General features: G+C 31.6%; 2 protein-coding genes across 2 annotated transcripts; one reads left to right on the top strand and one right to left on the bottom strand.

The window, feature by feature from the left end:
* Positions 1 to 113: 113 nt before the first annotated feature.
* LOC108218016 (uncharacterized) lies at positions 114 to 4,061 on the bottom strand. Its single transcript, XM_017390938.2, has 7 exons — positions 3,155 to 4,061; positions 1,992 to 2,108; positions 1,322 to 1,500; positions 1,151 to 1,244; positions 962 to 1,039; positions 683 to 784; positions 114 to 548 (listed from the first exon to the last, which is right to left on the bottom strand). The coding sequence occupies exons 1-7, from the start codon at positions 3,629 to 3,631 to the stop codon at positions 405 to 407; spliced, it is 1,191 nt and encodes a 396-aa protein (XP_017246427.1). The 5' UTR covers positions 3,632 to 4,061; the 3' UTR covers positions 114 to 404.
* Positions 4,062 to 13,307: 9,246 nt separating this feature from the next.
* Positions 13,308 to 15,428, top strand: LOC108216426 (GDSL esterase/lipase At2g04570). Its single transcript, XM_017389183.2, has 3 exons — positions 13,308 to 13,766; positions 14,316 to 14,811; positions 15,120 to 15,428. Exons 1-3 carry the CDS (start codon positions 13,401 to 13,403, stop codon positions 15,311 to 15,313), a joined length of 1,056 nt encoding a protein of 351 aa, XP_017244672.1. The 5' UTR covers positions 13,308 to 13,400; the 3' UTR covers positions 15,314 to 15,428.
* Positions 15,429 to 18,399: the final 2,971 nt, after the last annotated feature.

The following is an 18,399-nucleotide window of genomic DNA, read 5'->3' as shown; positions in this document are numbered from 1 at the left end:
TTCAGTATAATTATTCTCTCCCAATTAAATTAAATAGCTAATATATGCAGAACAACAAAATCTTCCTCAAGCATTATTATTGTCTGATAGTATATGAATATGCTCAGATGAGTTAGCAACAACAAGGCACTCTTTTCAGCCTAAATCAAAGTGATTGGATTGAATTCAAAAGTATCTGAGTAAATGTACACTATGAAACAAAGAGAGCTCTACACATGTTTTTCAACACTTCACAGAACTCGGCAATTGCCACAGCTGCCTACTTAGAGCCATCTTTGCTCATTCATCATTTACACTACCTTTGTCAGAGCTAGCACTTTGCTTAGATCTATGCCAGAGCTAGCACTACCCATGCCAGAGCTGGTTCTTCTGTTAGATCTATCTTTTCTCATTCATCACATATGCTACCTGGGCGATTTGTCATCTCTGGGCAGAGAATTTAGGCGTCTAAGTCTCTCATCCAGCTCTGCCATCACTACTGACTCCTGCTTTTTCCTTTGCTTTGATATATTTGTAAGTGCCATTGAACCAATCTTATCGTATGCAACCTGACATTTAAAATGTTTAAGCTTCACATGTTAAAATGTAGCAGGAAGACTCCTACAGACTGTTATGACAGCAAAATCAAATCATGTCATCAGGATGAAAATAGAAGAAAAGTGTATTAAACTAGAAGTTTCACCGTCAAGATGTCATCAGGATTAAAGAGACGATGTGTGGTCAAATGAATTCTATTGACTGCATCTCCAACATTTTGTGTAAGTACTAACTCGTCCTCTTTCATCTGTCAACATTAATAAACAACTTTCAAAAACTTATATATATCAAATTAAATTAATGTCAATTTACAGCTTCCAAACTAATTTAAAGAAAAACTTTTGGTTCAATATGAAGCTTGTTATTATTATATATAGATTTATATTATTTTCTGTCTGCAAACAGAGAGAGAGAAAACACTCACCATAAAAAGAGCCAAAGCTACGCGAAAAAGAACATTTGTGCCTTCATAGAAAAGGATATCCCACACCCGTAGGGTTGTCTGAAAATGTTGAGCAGGAATAAGAATTAAACTTATTAAGCCTAAAGAAGATAAAGAAAAGTATATATGTCTGAATGGATGGGTTTACTGAGGGAGAATGAGAAGTTTAACCTCTGAAGGTAAGCTCTTCGCGAAAAGACATAGAAACCACTCAGTGGCAACGATAGAAACATCAAATTCCAGGGTTTCTAGATGAGCACATAGCCTGCAATAAATTTTGAATGTTAAACCTACCAAGCATAAGCTATCATCATAATTATCAAAAAGCAGGAGAGTTAATACTTTGGACAATGTTTTATAAGCAGATCTTTGAACACCCTTTGTTCTACATGACATCCTGATAAATTACTTGTATAGCAATCATTTGCTAAAACATCCTCCAAGAGGACAGCTAGCATCCAAAAAGCTTCTTCTTCAGTTTTCATCACGAGCAACAACAATGCTGCTACATAATTTAATCCCTACATTAAAATTCATGCAACTCAGTATATTAAAATAGGGAATTTTTCCTTCTATTACGAGCAACGAACACAAAGGAAATAGGTACACATTTTGATACAACAAATCGTGATTCCGTGAGTTGAGGTGACAAACAAGAAATACATGTGAGATCTTAGGCAATCAGCATTGCAGATCAATGCAAAAGCAACATATTTAAGTACAGAGAATTAATCTATTATTACATGCACTCAAAATACAAACTGCGATAATATATCAAACAAGAATAGGTATTCTTTGTTAAACAAAGCATGAGTTTAATTAAACACACACATACACACACACAAAGCATGGGTTTGATGACACTAGAATTCCTAGTATCGCATATTTGACCCCTTCATCTAACCAGGAAGGTTAAAATTGATAAATGAAATCTTTTTCGGAGATTAATTTCAGTGCAGTAGTGAGGTTAGACATGAGCTGAACTTTCACCAACACAAATAACTGAACGCACCTGACAATAACCAACATTAGGATTACGGAAGGAATACCCAACCAGAACACGTTTAAGAGAAGCCTGACCCTCTTTAGTGTCCAAATATGGGTGGCCAGGATACGTCCGTGGTATGTCCTACATAATATCAACCAAGGTAAATAGGATAATTAGTATCATACTTTTAAAGGTAGAGAAAATTTAGCATTATTGAGCTTAATTCGGTGTATATATGATGAAGCAATTATGATCTCTAGTGGCCAGAAAGAGCGCTGCTGCTAATACAACTATCTTACACTTTCAGCTGCCAACACACAAATATATAGTGTGGATTAAAATAAAAAAAAACAGTTAACTTTGTGTATCACAAGACAGAAAGGAAAATAGAATGGTGATATTTGATGAGTTTTCTTTACTGATTCTTCATATATTCTAATTGAACAGGAGGTAAAAGCCTAAAAATCAAATGAGGAGGTCACCATGTGGGAAATGATAAACAACTGTGTTCCTCCTATACGTATCAAATAATCAGTTCTTAAAAGTTAAATATATAATTGTAGTTTTATCAAGCAATGCTTGCTGACAGTAGCATCAATTCTCTATTAGAAATACAACCCAAATCCAGGGCACTCTGTTATCAGTCACAGGTAACTAAGCACAAAATGAATATATGTTTCCGGAAGTAACTAGATGCTTTAATATGTGTAGAAAGGTAACCAAATGCTAGAATTTAGATTGCTATGATTTTTTGTTCATCTGTAACCTTATGATGAGATGTTTGAATAGGCGAGTAGTCCACTTTTTTGATACAACCCAAATCAAAATCACGTACGTATCAGTCACTTATATGTCTTGATATGGAGTCTATATCCTAAAAAACACTTTAATGCAGATAGTGAAAAATATGTACACCAATAATTTCATTCCGTGTCAAATAAGTCAGAGGAACATTCCCCTGTTTGCTCTAAAACGAGAGAGTAATGGCGTTTATTATAAATGCATGATATCTTAATTTATTGCAGCCTTGCACAGGATTCTCAGCAAAATTAGGGCACCACGACCACTTTATTAGAACTAATAGACAGAATCCGCTATTTTAAAGATAATCAACTACGCGACTAGCATACCAAAATGAAAAAACCACATTGTAAAACACACTAAAGCATCCAGTTCCAGTAACTTACATGATCAATCTGCTTTGTGTCAACTGTAACTTTACCCTCAGCCGCAGCGAGCAATTCATTGTAATAGTTATTTCGTTCAGTAGATTTCTTAGTAGCTGCCCCGGACACTGCAAACCACACCTTAGGCCTCAAAGACGGAGGAATTCCTTTCCTAATCATCCTCTTAAGAGTAATGGCATTGACCAACGACGAAAACTTTAGCGATGCCTTGAGGGGGGACGTTGCCTGAGTCTGCTTATACCAATCTGCACCTTTGCTATTATTCAATGCCCACCAGACTCTAGCGTGTTGCCTAATATTCTCTCGAACCTCATTCAATATATTCACATCATCTACATTGCCTTCCACTGTAAACCCGTAAATATCTTGAAATTTTACGACAAGGCTTGCCCTTCGAGAATGAATGCTTGGCCTCAAAATAGTCACTTGTGCTTGTGTTTCCAAAGCCAAGTCCCTTTTGCTTAGAGTTCCATACATTTTGCAAGATTACAATTCACAAGAGCCTGCCAATAATCAAACAGAGAACACCACACACCAATCTAACAAACACCCACAAATCACAATGTCATAAAATTGTCAATTACACAAGTCAAAAGCTCTAAATTTTAAATTCAAGAATTGGTTTTTTGTTTTTTTTAAAAATGGCAATCTTGGGTCAAAAGATTCACCAAGAACCTATTTCCCACAAAACAATATGATGAATCAAGTGTAAAGTTTTGAAACTTGATCCAAAAGGGTGCTTAAAAATTACAATGAAAGCAAGAGTCAAATAGACAATAGCCCAGATAAACACAAAGATCCCTTGTGCCACCACTTCTTTCTCCCTGCAGATATTAATCCACAGAGAGAAAAAAGAATGGGGCAAGGGTTTTGGTAAATGGACAAGGAAAAACAGATTTCTGAAAAGAAAGAAAGAAGAAGAAACTGGATCATATTGTGGCCTGCAGAAGACAAGCCCGAAAATTTAGGAAATTTTTAAAAATGCAGGAATGTGAGGGAAAATCGGAGATTGTCGAATACTACCTTTTTCTCCATTATTTATTTTTAGTTCTTGTACGAGAATTCAAATTTTACGGTATATTCTGACAAATAAAATGTTTGGGTTTGTACACGCGATTTTTACGATTCTAATATATTCATTAAAATATAAATTACCGTATATAAATAAGAATAGTGAGACGGGATGGATTCCGAGATGGGCGTAGAGTCGTAGACCGATGACATTTTTTTTTTTTTTTTGATAAAGACCGATGACTTAGAGTCAATAAGGTAAAACAAATAGTATATACAAATATACAACGTTACTATTGTTTTTGATGGAAAATCGAGTTAGGCTTGCAAAGTGCAAACTTATGAAACTTAGGTTGTACACAGTTATCCAAAAAAATATAAATACATACATAGAGTTAAGTTTAATGGAGATCACATTTTTTTTGGAGACCACCTATGTTCTGCAAGTAAAATATTTCATAAAAATATTGCAAAACGTATAGTTTTGCAAATCATGTTCAATGAAATCATTATTTCATTTAAAATCTTGGATATCATATAAGTTTTACATGTAGAACATTACAAAATGTTTTGTTCAATGAAATATGTTTAGTTTGCAGAACATTTGTTCAACTTGCAGAACATACATCATCAACTTATTAAACATAGATGATCTTCAACAATTTTAATGAATACATGATATTTGTAGAACATATTTTACAAAATAATATATTTTATAGTATTTTGATTGCTGAACATACGCGGTCTCCGAGGTCTCCGATGAAATAGCGATCTTCATAGAACTTTCCTTTACATACACATGTGTATATACAAGATATACGTAGATTTTTTCATGCAAAATTCGGATAATCTATTCAAATTTCTAGAAACTTTTCATTTAAAAAATTGTGTTTATAAAATGACTCGAGGAGATAAGTTATGTGGTCTCGGTTATTAAAGTCAGCGGAAAAACTTGTAGATAAGTCAGTTACACGAGATAATATTGATCGTGATATTTTTTTTATAATTATTCATATGTAAGCCGAAACATGTATGTATGTCAAAATAATTTTTATAATTTGATATTGACTCGAACTCTCGCTAGACATATAAATATACAGATTTCATAAATATTTGATCTTGACTCGAAACCTGTATGTATATTAAAATAATTTTTCATCTTATTGAAATATTTGTGGTACCTCTAACACGAATGGTTTTGATAGAAATCAAAATGAACATTTATGAAAATGTTTCACATACATAGATATATATATGTGTGTGTGTGTGTGTAAATAAGACACGTGACAACTTTATTATACATATAAAGTTTTATATTGTCTACGATTTATATTTCATGCATAAAATTGTTTTCAGTCTTTCGTATATATCGACAGACAAAATCTTTGAACAGAATTTACAGATAAGTGATAGATATGCAATAGTCAAATTTGTTACAACCTACCAAACATGACAATTTTTAATCCTTATAGATAAATCATGTATATCCGATTTTATAACTTTACTTCTCAAACAACCGAACAACTCTATAAATACACGTGAAGTGAAGAAGACTTATACATCCACACATATACATTTCAGTTCTTATATCGAACGTTTTACAATCATATAAGTCTACAAGTTAGTATTGTTCCTATGAAAATAACTCAAATATGAAGAATGAAGCGCTTTTGTTTACTGTTGTTCTTTATATTGTTCTTATCAGAAATTACTCAATTACAGCCAATCTTGATGCACCCACACATGAAGCTTTAGGTATGCACATATAACAATTTAAGCACTTGCAAGCTTACAAAGATTTTTGCATCAATACAAGAAAATACGGTTTAATCAATCAAAAAGTAGTTTATTTTTTATGCATACTAATATATATCTTTCTTTTTATTTGTGTAGCTACCGAGTATCCTGTTCGGTTGAGAGGTTACGAACGCGTTTATGGATGGTACCCTGGTGGTTATGATCACAAATGGAATCATAAGTGTCATCGTCACCATCGTACTGGTTACCATAATCATCATGATGGTTATAAGCATGAGTTGGGAGGACGAAGTGGTGGTAGAGGAAGAAGAGGTTGTAAATGGCCTGGTGGTCGTGGTGTTACAAAAGCCGTCTCAAAGAGGGGGGCGATAAAGAAGAATCCATAATACATATTTTGTTTTACAAAGATTTAGAGTTTTATTGTAAATCATATTGAAAAATAAATATACAATGAGCTCTATATTCCTTTTCAAGTCGCCGACCTTCACATTTTCATATTTTATTTCTTTAAATGTCGATCATATGCTTTTGACTTCTCAAGTTGCAAAATTAAGGAGTCATCGGTACACCTAATATTCATCATACAAAAAGATAAAACCATTTTTATGGATATGTACAGCTCTTGTTGACGTCAACCTTGATAAATATTGTTATTATACTCCCTCCATCTCACTTAATTGTTTTCATTGGGGGACGGGGGCTCGACACGCATTCTAAAGCTCTCATAAAATATAGGGAAAATAGATTTTTTTTGTCACTCAACTTATTGTGTGTTTAGAAACTTGCCACCCAACTATAATTTTTTTTATTTTGATCACTGATGTTAGGTTCGGTTTTTTTCTTGCCATTAAAGTTAGGTTCGGATTTGATTATTAGCACTATATTAATTCTTTGTAACATTATTAAATATAGTGGTAATTTGTAATATTGTGATAATTTGATATATGTCTATATCTTTATATATAGTATCTTTATGTACCCAGAATCGTTTACATTGGGTGATAAGAGTTTGACACGTATTTTACGGCTTCAAAAAGATGTAGTTTTATAAATTATTATTTTTCTTCCGAAAAAAAATTTAATGTTTAAATTTTAATACACAAAAAGAAAATCTCAAAAACAAGCTATGAAGCTATGTCTTGTAAGAGACTTAATGTACATGTTAAGTAGTGGAAAAAACGGTAAATAAATGAGAGGGATATAGGGAATAATAATAACATAAAATGATGCATTACAGAGGACAATCGTCGAATTTTAAGTTTTCCTCTCTATTTATTTATCTTTATCTTGAAAATTATAGTAAGAAAAAGTTATTAAATTTTTTGAAGATAAATTTGATAAATTTAAGAGAGATCCTAGGCTGAGCTAGTCGAGTGAAACTTTAATATCGAAAGATGAGGCATCATATCACTCAATTAGACTTTAGCTTATCAGGGAGGATGAATTGCTTGAAGTCATTGATTTTATATTGATGATTTAATGAAATTCTAGAATCCTAATTATGATTTTTCTCGAATTTAATATTTTATCGACTCATTTTATATTATTATTGTTATATATAAAGATATAAACATACGCCACATCATCAAAATATTACATACGGTCATTATGCATTAATGATGCTACAAAAAAAAATATCAAAATGCTAATAATTATATCCGAACCTAAGTTAGTGACTAAAAATAAATCCAAACCTAACATTAGTGAGTAAAACGAGAAAAAATTTAGTTAAGTGGTAAGTTTCTAAAAACATAATAAGTTGAGTGGCAAAAATATCTATTTTTCCTAAAATATAATTTGATAAATTATTTTGAATTTTTTTGAATAAATATTTACTATCTAAATTTTTTATACAAAAAAAATTCAAAAAAAAGTTATAAAACTATATTTTATATGTGCCTTAAAATACGTGCGGGGTAATGCAAAAAAAAGTGTAAATAAATGTGAGATAAATGAGAGGTACAAAAAGAGTATTGTTTATGAAGTCGTAGCAATGGATATAACCCTATGCACCCTCATGTAACAATTTGATCATATAATTGGAACCATCATTTAGTAGCAATGTAAATTATTATTTTTAAATGAATATAAAATGAAAGATTAGAAGAATATATTCAAGAATACATATTTTAAAAGTAAAATTTTAAACATAAAAAATGTCTTTTACTCATTGTAATATCATATCGTGTATCATCAATAATCAACGTCATGAACTTATGATCACAAATGATTATTTATCCAATTTAACGAAATATTATGAGTATCATTATTTTATTGAAAATTTTCAAAATCATGCATGTGATGTGATGCAAGTAAAAATTATTTTGTAAAATAATAGGACTTGTATTTTTTGATTGAAAATTTCTAAGTTGTTTAAAATAGTAACTAAAATTGCTTTATTCATAAAACATATTTTTAAAATATATTATGTTTATAATACATTACTTGCAGAATATATGATATTTACTATTTTTAACAAAATTGATATTCATATAACTTAATTATGTCTATGCATGACATTCTAATATAATTTTGTCAGTCTCAAACTAAAATTATATAAACAAGTTTTAGAGTTACATCTACATATATTTTTTCAAAATTGAATCATTTGTCAATAGATTTACATTCATCTTTATCTCAATATCTCATCTTATTAGAAAGAGAAAGTATTTTTTTATGAGAAACAATAAATTTAGTATTAGAACTTAAAAAATGTCAAAATAAATTACAAGATAAACTATACACAATATAATTTATTATCATTAGAAAAATAAATTGATTAATTTATTATTTAAAATATTAGAATAAGTAATAAAATTTCTACATTAGTAAGCCTAAATAGAATTATTCTTACCCGATATGTCGATTATTATACGACTAAATCTTTTTTATTAAATCGCATAATTTCTTTATCTGTATTTTTATTTTTCTAAATTAATTCACATAAGTTTTTTATTGATACGATTGTTTAGTAGCTAAAATATTAGGTGTGTATCCAACTTTGGGAATTTCGAATCAATTATTTAAATTAATAAATCAGTCCCTTTAGTTAATGTTGATATATTTTCTGATCATATTAGTTTTCTAAATTTAAAATTTTATATCATTCTACAACATTTAGTTCATATTAAAATAATATGATCATTTAAAAAGTTTGTTTTATATAAGTATGGAATTTTAATGATAATTTAATCTGATAACAATGAGTTATCTAAACAATATATACACTCCCTCAGTAAATTATTTGATAATATTTCAGCAAATTTTTTAGTAAACCTATTTTGATTAATATGTGATCAGAATAAAAATTTATTTAAATTACTTAAATAATTCATGAATTAATTAATATGCAAAGTCCCATAATTGTCCAAATTATTATAATATATTGATTTATGCAAATTTTTGGTGAAAAATTTAGAAATTCAAAAACATATACATAAAATAGATGATTTGTATATTATTATATAGAACTTCCAATATCTCATAACTAAAATCTATATATAAATTCTAATGAATTTGTATCAATTCATTTATACATATTTTGGTTATCCCGGGGTTAATAAATATGTTCTCGTGCCCCAATTTGATTGGAGTTATTCTCAATCGCACAGTTTCATGAATTCAACCACATATATAACAATGAAAATTCAAAACAACCATAATCTAAAGCCGATATATAAGATCAAAAGTAATAGATACATATTTATCAGTATACATTAAATTAAGAAAACTATCAAAAATGAAAAAAGAAATTTAATTATTTTTGTATATTTTATTAGTGTCCAACAACACGGACATCTCCTCCTGCTCTGTCTTTTTCCTGTCCGGACCTTCCAGTGGTTCCACGATTGTCATCTTCATCATGTTCGATCTCATACTGCTTGCCATGAGTATTCAGGTTTATCGCATCATCTCTAGCATCGATTTTTCGCATTGACATTGCAGAAACCAAGAGCATTACCAGGCAAAAAAGAAACAATCCTCGATGATTCAAGCTAGCCATTGTTAAAACTTGTGCAATATTATTGATAAGTAATTTTTTAAGTGTGCGATAATATGCACATATCTACTTATTTGAATAATTGTATGATAAGTTAAAATGGATGGTTTCTATTGATTTTAGGAGAAGTTGTGGTTGAGAGATGGGAGTGGGTCATTTATATATTAACGAGAGGTATGAAATTGCCGTTTGCCAATTTGGAGCTTTAAATTGTTTTCCAAAACCTAATTTAGCACACATAAATTTAAGTAATAAAAGCTTTTTATTAGATGACAACTTTTAATTTTTTTATTTTTTTTAATTTAGACTGGATGATTAGATCACACTTAATAATATGGTTATGCGGGGTATATTCGTAAGTTGGTTCACTCGTATAAAAAATTTAGAGTTTTTTTTTTTCCAATTATTGAGTACACAAAATTTGGTTTATGGACAATAAATTTTCCGGAAAAATGTAAGTTGGATTTATGGGCCTAACAATTGTCACTTCTTCTCTATAACGAAAGATCGATCCATCACCACTTCGTCAGTTTTTGATGGGTACTGATGGGCTCCTAGTAAGTGGATTGGGTCTTTAAGAAATGGGCTCTAAATGAATTGGACCAGAAGATCTGATCACTAAAGACTGAAGTTTAGGCCCCACCCCAGGCCAGTAAAAGCTGTTCGGAACCTATTTACCGAAAAAAAATTATATATTTTGAATTTAAACAATTTAAAAAGTCATTAATATTTAATACTGTGGACTCCATGTCCAGCCCTGTTCTAGCTCATCATATGCGGTTCATCAATATCGATCACGACACCAAATATATAGAAATACAAGTACTAATTTTTAAAGGTCATTTTCTTATTATTATACAAACTAAAATTGAAAAAAATGAGACAAAGTCGAATAAAATATTCTTTTGGGCAGACAACAATAGAGATTTAGGATCTATTTAAAACATCTTAAATTATTCGAGAGATGTGACTTAGAATTTCGGCGGGTATTAAATTGAACGTGACCGCTTAATATAAAAAACCGGGCCATCGTTTTCTACGCTTTGATAGCACAAGTAGATTTCTATCGCTAAATATGAAGGCATGCAAAGTTTGGTGAACCTATAAATTACTAGCGTAGCTCTGAATACGTGTAAGAAGAATTACGATCACCTGGAATTTTTTTATTTTTTTTTTTACGTTGAGAATTTGTATCAACTTGAGGAGAGCAATTCCAATACGATTGTTTATATTTAAAAATAATTTTTCAAATTATTGGAAGGAAAGTGTTGTGTCACTTCAACCAGGTTACCTATATTATTTACATCTTAAATATAATAGTTAATTAATATCGTAAATATATATCTTTTTCTTATATACACTAGTTGTCTAGGTTTGCTAATGGAGTTGATGTTTTGTGGTAAAGTATCTAAAATTATTTTGGCCACAAAAATATAGATATCCACGAATAAACTCAAAACATATTTTATATTCATCTTTATTATTTGGATTATTCCAAATACATGATTAATGATTATTAAGATTTTTCTAAATTTATATAGAGTATTTCATCTATTTACAAGTTTGTCGATTCTTCATTTTTACCACACATATAAATAAGATTGTCTTTCCTTTTTGAGAAATAATAATTCCAGTTTTACGATCAATATTCCTTAAATTTTGTGTTAAAAAATAAATAATAGTTATTTGATAATAGACGAAGAATATAATTTATATATCATAATTCCTCCACCGATCTCTTTTCTTTATCTTTTTTTGTTACTTGTCATAGGTACATATAAATATAATGGCATAATTAATTTTTGATTATTTATATAAATTTTTTAAATATAATTTTTATTAAAAACAATACTCTATAGGAGGCTTGAAATTCTAGTATTCAAGATAATGAACTGCATCGAACTCATTTAAGTATTTAACCGATATTTCAATCAATTCAATTTAATGTCCTGTACAACACGAACACAATCTACAAATACCCTGATTGCCTAGTCCTGCAGGTGCTCCTGGATTGACGAAGCTACCTTCTCCAGGTTTGAAACTTTCAGACCACCATAAATATAGCTCAACTAAATATTCAAGCCGATCCAAAATTAAAAGCTACTAACAAATTAGTTGAGCCTCTTTCAAGTAAGAAATGATGGCAATGCCATTTGTAAAAACAAAACATTCACTCATTTATAATGTCACCCAATATGTGTTTCTTTCCACATTTTTCAAACCATCCAGAAGAACGCCTTGCCATTAACTACACCACCTAATTCACAGTATTAATCACCCATTTATTATGGTGTTTAAGATTAGGTTTTTCTGGTGTGTGCACACGACACATGCCAAGCATCAACTCTTATGAAAATTGCTTAATTTGATTAGTGGAATTGGTGTGAATGCTTAGGGCAATCAACATTTAATATTCATTCACCAATCAGAAGTTAGTATTCTCGTGAGAATTATTGACCCCATGAGCGCACCATAGAAAATTCGTTTAAAATTTTATACGTAGTTAAAAGGAATGTTTATATTTTTAAATTTTGTCTTGACAAATGACCTGATAAATAAATGATTATTTTAATATGTTGATTTATATATATAGAAATTCCGTTACTATTAATATGAGTGAAATCAATCAAAAATTGCCTATCTAATATTTTTCTAGACAAAAAAATAAATTTTATACGGCCTCTGTCCCTAGTTTATCTTGGGGACAAGAGTTCGACACGTATTTAATGTTCTTAGAAAATATTGTTTCTTAATATAATTTTTTATCTTCTTTTTTTAAATAAAAAATTGATGTCTGAATTTTTATATAAAAAAAAATCTTACAAATAAATTACGAAATCATGTATTATAAAAATTTTAAAATACGTGTCGAGCAGTGAAAAAAAATCCGTAAAAAAATGAGGGACGGAGAGGATTAATTACTGTGTCTATCTCTACTTAGTAAAAATAAATTTTATTTGAACATGTCTGCCCATAATTAGATTTGTTAGCTCCTTCTGGGTTAGATAGAGAATTAAATGCATTTGTGAAAGGTGGTTTTTTTTAAATTATTTGTGGATGCTTATGATATTTTACTCCCATCTTTGGAGTACTATAAATATTAAAGTACTTCCCCATCTTTGGCATTTTAATCGGTTGGAAAGTTCACAAAACTTTAGAGATGGGTATACATCAATTAAAATTATGACATTACATATAAATGCAAAATTTTACAAATTTTTATAAAATGAGTATATAAGTTCATAAAATCTTTAGAGATATGCGGAGATCAATTAAAATTATAACATTAGGTATGAATGCATAAACTTCATTGAAATACATAAAAATCCAAGTAAAACTTACTAGTCATTAATAGCTTCCAACAAACTCTGTTCCAACTGATCAACTAAGTAACATTTCCACAACTATAAACTCTGCTCCTCCTCCTCACTCTACTATTAACAACAGCAAAAAAAAAACAGACAACATATAGCAACCATGCATAAGCCAATACTGTTTCTTCTACTTGTTCACATAATCCTAACTTTAGTCCCTGGTGCCACAGCCAAGGTGTCGGCTATCATCGTTTTCGGAGACTCTTCTGTTGATTCCGGAAACAATAACCAACTCTCGACTCTTCTCAAGAGTAATTTTCAGCCTTATGGCCGCGATTTTTATGGTGGTAAACCTACTGGAAGGTTCTGCAATGGTCGTATTCCGCCTGATTTTATATCCGAGGCTTTTGGACTCAAGCCTGCTGTGCCGGCCTACTTGGATCCCATGTACAACATTTCGGATTTTGTGGATGGAGTAAATTTTGCTTCTGCTGGTACTGGCTATGACAGTGCTACATCTGATGTTCTTGTAAGTCTTTCAACTGCTACATTTAATTCTACCAGATTTTACTACATTTTCTCTTGGTAAAATCAACTGGACCATGTAGCTGAATTTATTGATTTGTCTTTTATACTTATCTTTCGTATGGTAAATCAGATTTTCTGATGTATTTATCGACACAAAGTAGCAACCACTTTTTAGTTAGGAGACGGTTATGCAACGGCTGTTATATTTATTATGTCATCAGTTGCATATGTATAAATTAAAATTATTAAAACCAGTAAGCCACACAAATTATCCAGTTGAGTCAGAATTTTAATCAGAAGTATTTTTTTTTTTTGCGTCCCAATTTATCTGTTTTATTTGATTTTTCGTATTCAAACTGACCAAATTTTGATGCAAGACATTTAAGTCTATTAAATAACATGTCAAATATATAATGTAGCCTATAGGCAGTAATATGGCTACAAATTCAGATCATGCATGTTACTCTGCTATAGCCTAGCCCCCTGCATTAAAGATGACACAAGAAATTAATTAAGTAGCTTTATTTAATTTTTTTATCTGTGTTTGCAGTCTGTGATACCTTTCATGAGAGAACTTGAATACTACAAAGAGTATCAGAGCAAACTTAAAGCTCATGTTGGTGATGAAAAAGCCAAAGAAATTACAAGCGAAGCTCTGTATCTACTGAGCTTGGGAACAAATGATTTTCTCGAAAATTATTATACTATGCCTGACAGAAGAAGTCAATTCACTGTCGACAAATATCAAGATTATTTGAGTGGAATTGCTGGAAAATTCATAAAAGAATTATACGAGCTGGGAGCTCGAAAGATTTCTCTAGGCGGGCTTCCTCCAATGGGCTGTTTGCCATTGGAGAGAACTGCAGATTTTTTCAGAGGACAAGGTGGTGAATGTAACGAAAATTACAACCGAGTGGCTCTGAATTTTAATTCCAAGTTAAGTGGTCTGGTGAAAAATCTGAATCAGGAGCTTTCTGGTATCAAAGTGGTCTTGTCTAATCCATACAACATCCTGAAACAAATTGTCCACAAGCCTTCTTTATATGGTAAGTGTTTAAGCATATATTACTAATCCCGAATCAAATTATTAAGAGTAATGCTACGTACCCAAATTATGTTCCCAAATTATTTTCTCAAATGACGTAACAGATAGATAACTAAATTTTATTAGGTATTTGGGTGGTTCATGTCATGTGTATACGGAGGGTTACATTATTATTAGTATGTGTGAAACGAATCATACATTTCCAACTAGATTTTGGAAAATTTTGAAAACACGTTTCGGGGTACCTAGCATTTTCGAATTATTAATTTCGATACTGATTTGGTGACATTGTCTGTTTATGTACTGCAGGGTTCGAAGTTGCAGGAATTGCATGTTGTTCATCAGGGCTGTTTGAGATGAGCTATATGTGTGACAGGCTAAATCCATTTACATGCACTGATGCAGATAAATACGTGTTCTGGGATTCTTTTCATCCTAGCCAGAAAACAAACAAAATTGTGTCTGATTATGTAATTAAGAATGCTCTTCATGTATTTTTGTGATTCCAATGATACTATGTAGTATTCATATCAGTACTGGGAATATATATCATGTATCATTTGAGTACCCTGTTGATTTTCTGTTATATTGCTGTTAAATGTTCTGTATTTTTCTCGACGACTGTTGCTGTATTGTGTGAATTTTTCAGCTTAATTTCTTTATTTGATACGAGTATAAGATTCAATTAGAACAAATATTAACATTTTTTTTAAATAAAAGGAGCCTTTAGGATGGTACAAGTTATAAATGAGAGACTCGGAGCATCTCCGGTCACACTCCTAAATCAGCGATGAAAAATCCTTTCAGGAGACATATAATCGAATATAGTAATCTAAAGTGTAAAAAAAAACATCTTAAATGATATTTAATCACATTAATCGAATCAAAAAATAACTACTAAGCGATCATTACATCATTATTAATTACTATGACACCATCATCACCGGTGAAAAAGTCACATATTTTTTGTTGGTCAATATATATCAACAAATATAATCAAAAAGGAGGATGAAATAGAAGAACATATCAAAATTAAAATGATGACGATCAGGAATTCATATTTCTAAATAGGCAGGAACATTGGAATTTATGAGTGTGAATAACAAAGGTCCAACCTATTGACAAAGAAACTTGATTTATTTCATGATAAATATTTCATCAATAACCAATTGTTGTCACAAAGTATTAATATCTTTCTTCTTTATTTTGTTGTAATGTAGTGTTTATAGTGAACGTTTGTCTTGGTTGTTTCTATTGGTACTTGTGTGTACCATTTAGCTTTTGGTGGCGATCCCCTCTGGATGTATGATTCTCCGAGTTCTAATGCAATTTGATTATCAAAAAAAAACACTTTAGTGTACTTGAACGTCTCATTCATCTGTTTAGTACTCACTCTGTTCTGCAGACTGCAAGTATTTTTCCACAGCGTTTTGAATAACATTCGATCTCCAGAGGAGATGAGCGTAGCAATAGACATCAAATAAGTTTTTGTGATATGTACTGGTGATCAAAACAGTAACAGATTTCATTATTCTTCTTTACAGAGGCCGAATCAAAAATCTAAAAATACTAATTTTTTGCAAATTATTTGAAATCAGCCTGAGCTTCCTTCTAGCTTCCGGTAGTTCCTTCAATACAAATACTATACGATACAATAATACATGGATTAATAAAAAAATAAATAAAATCTTATATCGCTGTATGCTCTTGATGCCAGAATCATCAATGAATTCAGACTATTTTTAAGACTTATGCCATTGATATAACCACAAAATATTAATATAAATTTTCAAACACAATAAATTCTTTACACACAAGTACATAGATACAGATGATGTACAGAACTACAGATGGATTTCACCTAATTTTCGGTGCTCAGTTTCAGTAATTGTGACAGATCGTTTCGTTCTTTATTTGTTTACTATATATGTGTCACCTTGCGACCCCATATCTCATGTTCATTATTCACACATGCATGCATTAGATCATGGAGTCAGATGGGGAGGGAGCAGAGAAGGAGCTAGGATTTTAGGCGAGCGGATGTGAATAAAATTTCTGTTAATAATTTAATTTTGATGTCGTAAGTTGGATTCAACTTAACTCCACAATCATGGTGCAAAACAAATTTTCTATTAACAATGTATGAGATATATACATATATTATGAATGTCAGTGGGGGCAAGTATCTCCTATGTCGCCTCCGTCCCTGGAAGGGAGGGAAAAAAGAAATTCTCGGATGATATGTCATAGGTGACGTGATAGTGTGGACTATTTTAATCGGGGGATGTTGATATTGGGCATGTCAATTTTACTCAATTGCATGTGATGCATCCGATCGAGACTGTTACATGTGATTTGGGAACAAATTCGAGATCTTTTTTCGGGTCTAGAATTTTCCTGTACATATATGCACACACAGATGCATGAGCATTGAATTTAGCATCACCTACTTGATCATCAACAGACACATGAAAGAAAGAATGACAATGATGTGAATTTAATTTGGTGCAGCAGCCTCCGTTTCTGGTGAGCTTTCACGTCATTTAAGTAGCTGGTATAGTTCGATATTGAAAAACGATATGCACCTTAATTATCATCTTCATGGATCCATATTACTATGGAGCATGGACCATGTCTTTTTGGCCCATTTCGTTTTTCTAACTACCTCAAACAAGAAGTCACAAAAAGTGTTGCCAGTCGTGTGTGGTTCAGAAGACTTATTTCACGGGGCTCTCTGGCTTGTTTTATTCCCAACATTGTTAAGAACATAGATCCTGTTATACTATGTTGTTCCACTTCAAATGTCCTAATCTGCACAGTTAATAATCTAATCCACATCTAAAGATCTGGAACTACTTTGGAGGGGGACTAATGTTGGGCCTCAAGCCCCGGATCACCTTTGGACCTCCAGCCCAAAACTACAAAAGCCCAAGGAAAGTCCAAAACAAGTATATGCAGAAGAGATCACACGCAAGACACACACGGGAGGGCTATATATACAAAGCTCAGATCTGAAAATAAGGGGTTGGAAATTGAGAGAAAAGAGCCTCCATTTTAATGGCTCAACATTTGGCGCTAGAAGGAGGGGCTCTCGCTTTTCCAACCACAAAACTCATATCTCCGATCTGCAAAGCTACTATCGAAAACGAGGATGAGCTCTACAAATCGCCGCCAGATCCGGCGACGAGAGAGGTGCTCCCTGTTCCCGAGAAGCCATGTCCTGCATTCGAGATCTATACAACCATAAAAAATATATATACATACATCTATACACACACACTTCTGTTGGAATAATGAATCTCGATCTACCTACATTCGAGATCTCCAATGAAGAAGCTATGTTCCTGTATGCTCTACGTTACTTGGCGATTTGTTGTGTATGCTCTACGTTGCTTGGCGATTTGTTTTCGGATATTTTTGTCATTGTTGTTGAGCTAGGCGCCACTACGGTTGCTGATCTATGCGCCACCACGGTGGGTGATATACGAGCTGCCAAGCTAAGAGATCCGACGCCACCAAGTTTGATAGAGACTACATGAGGAAAATTAGATCTGAAAGAGGAACTGATATGGAGTGAAGGCTGCTTGGA

Source organism: Daucus carota, chromosome 4 (assembly GCF_001625215.2).
Source record: "Daucus carota subsp. sativus chromosome 4, DH1 v3.0, whole genome shotgun sequence".
NCBI lineage: Eukaryota > Viridiplantae > Streptophyta > Magnoliopsida > Apiales > Apiaceae > Daucus > Daucus carota.
This window is presented reverse-complemented; position numbering and strand designations above follow the sequence as displayed.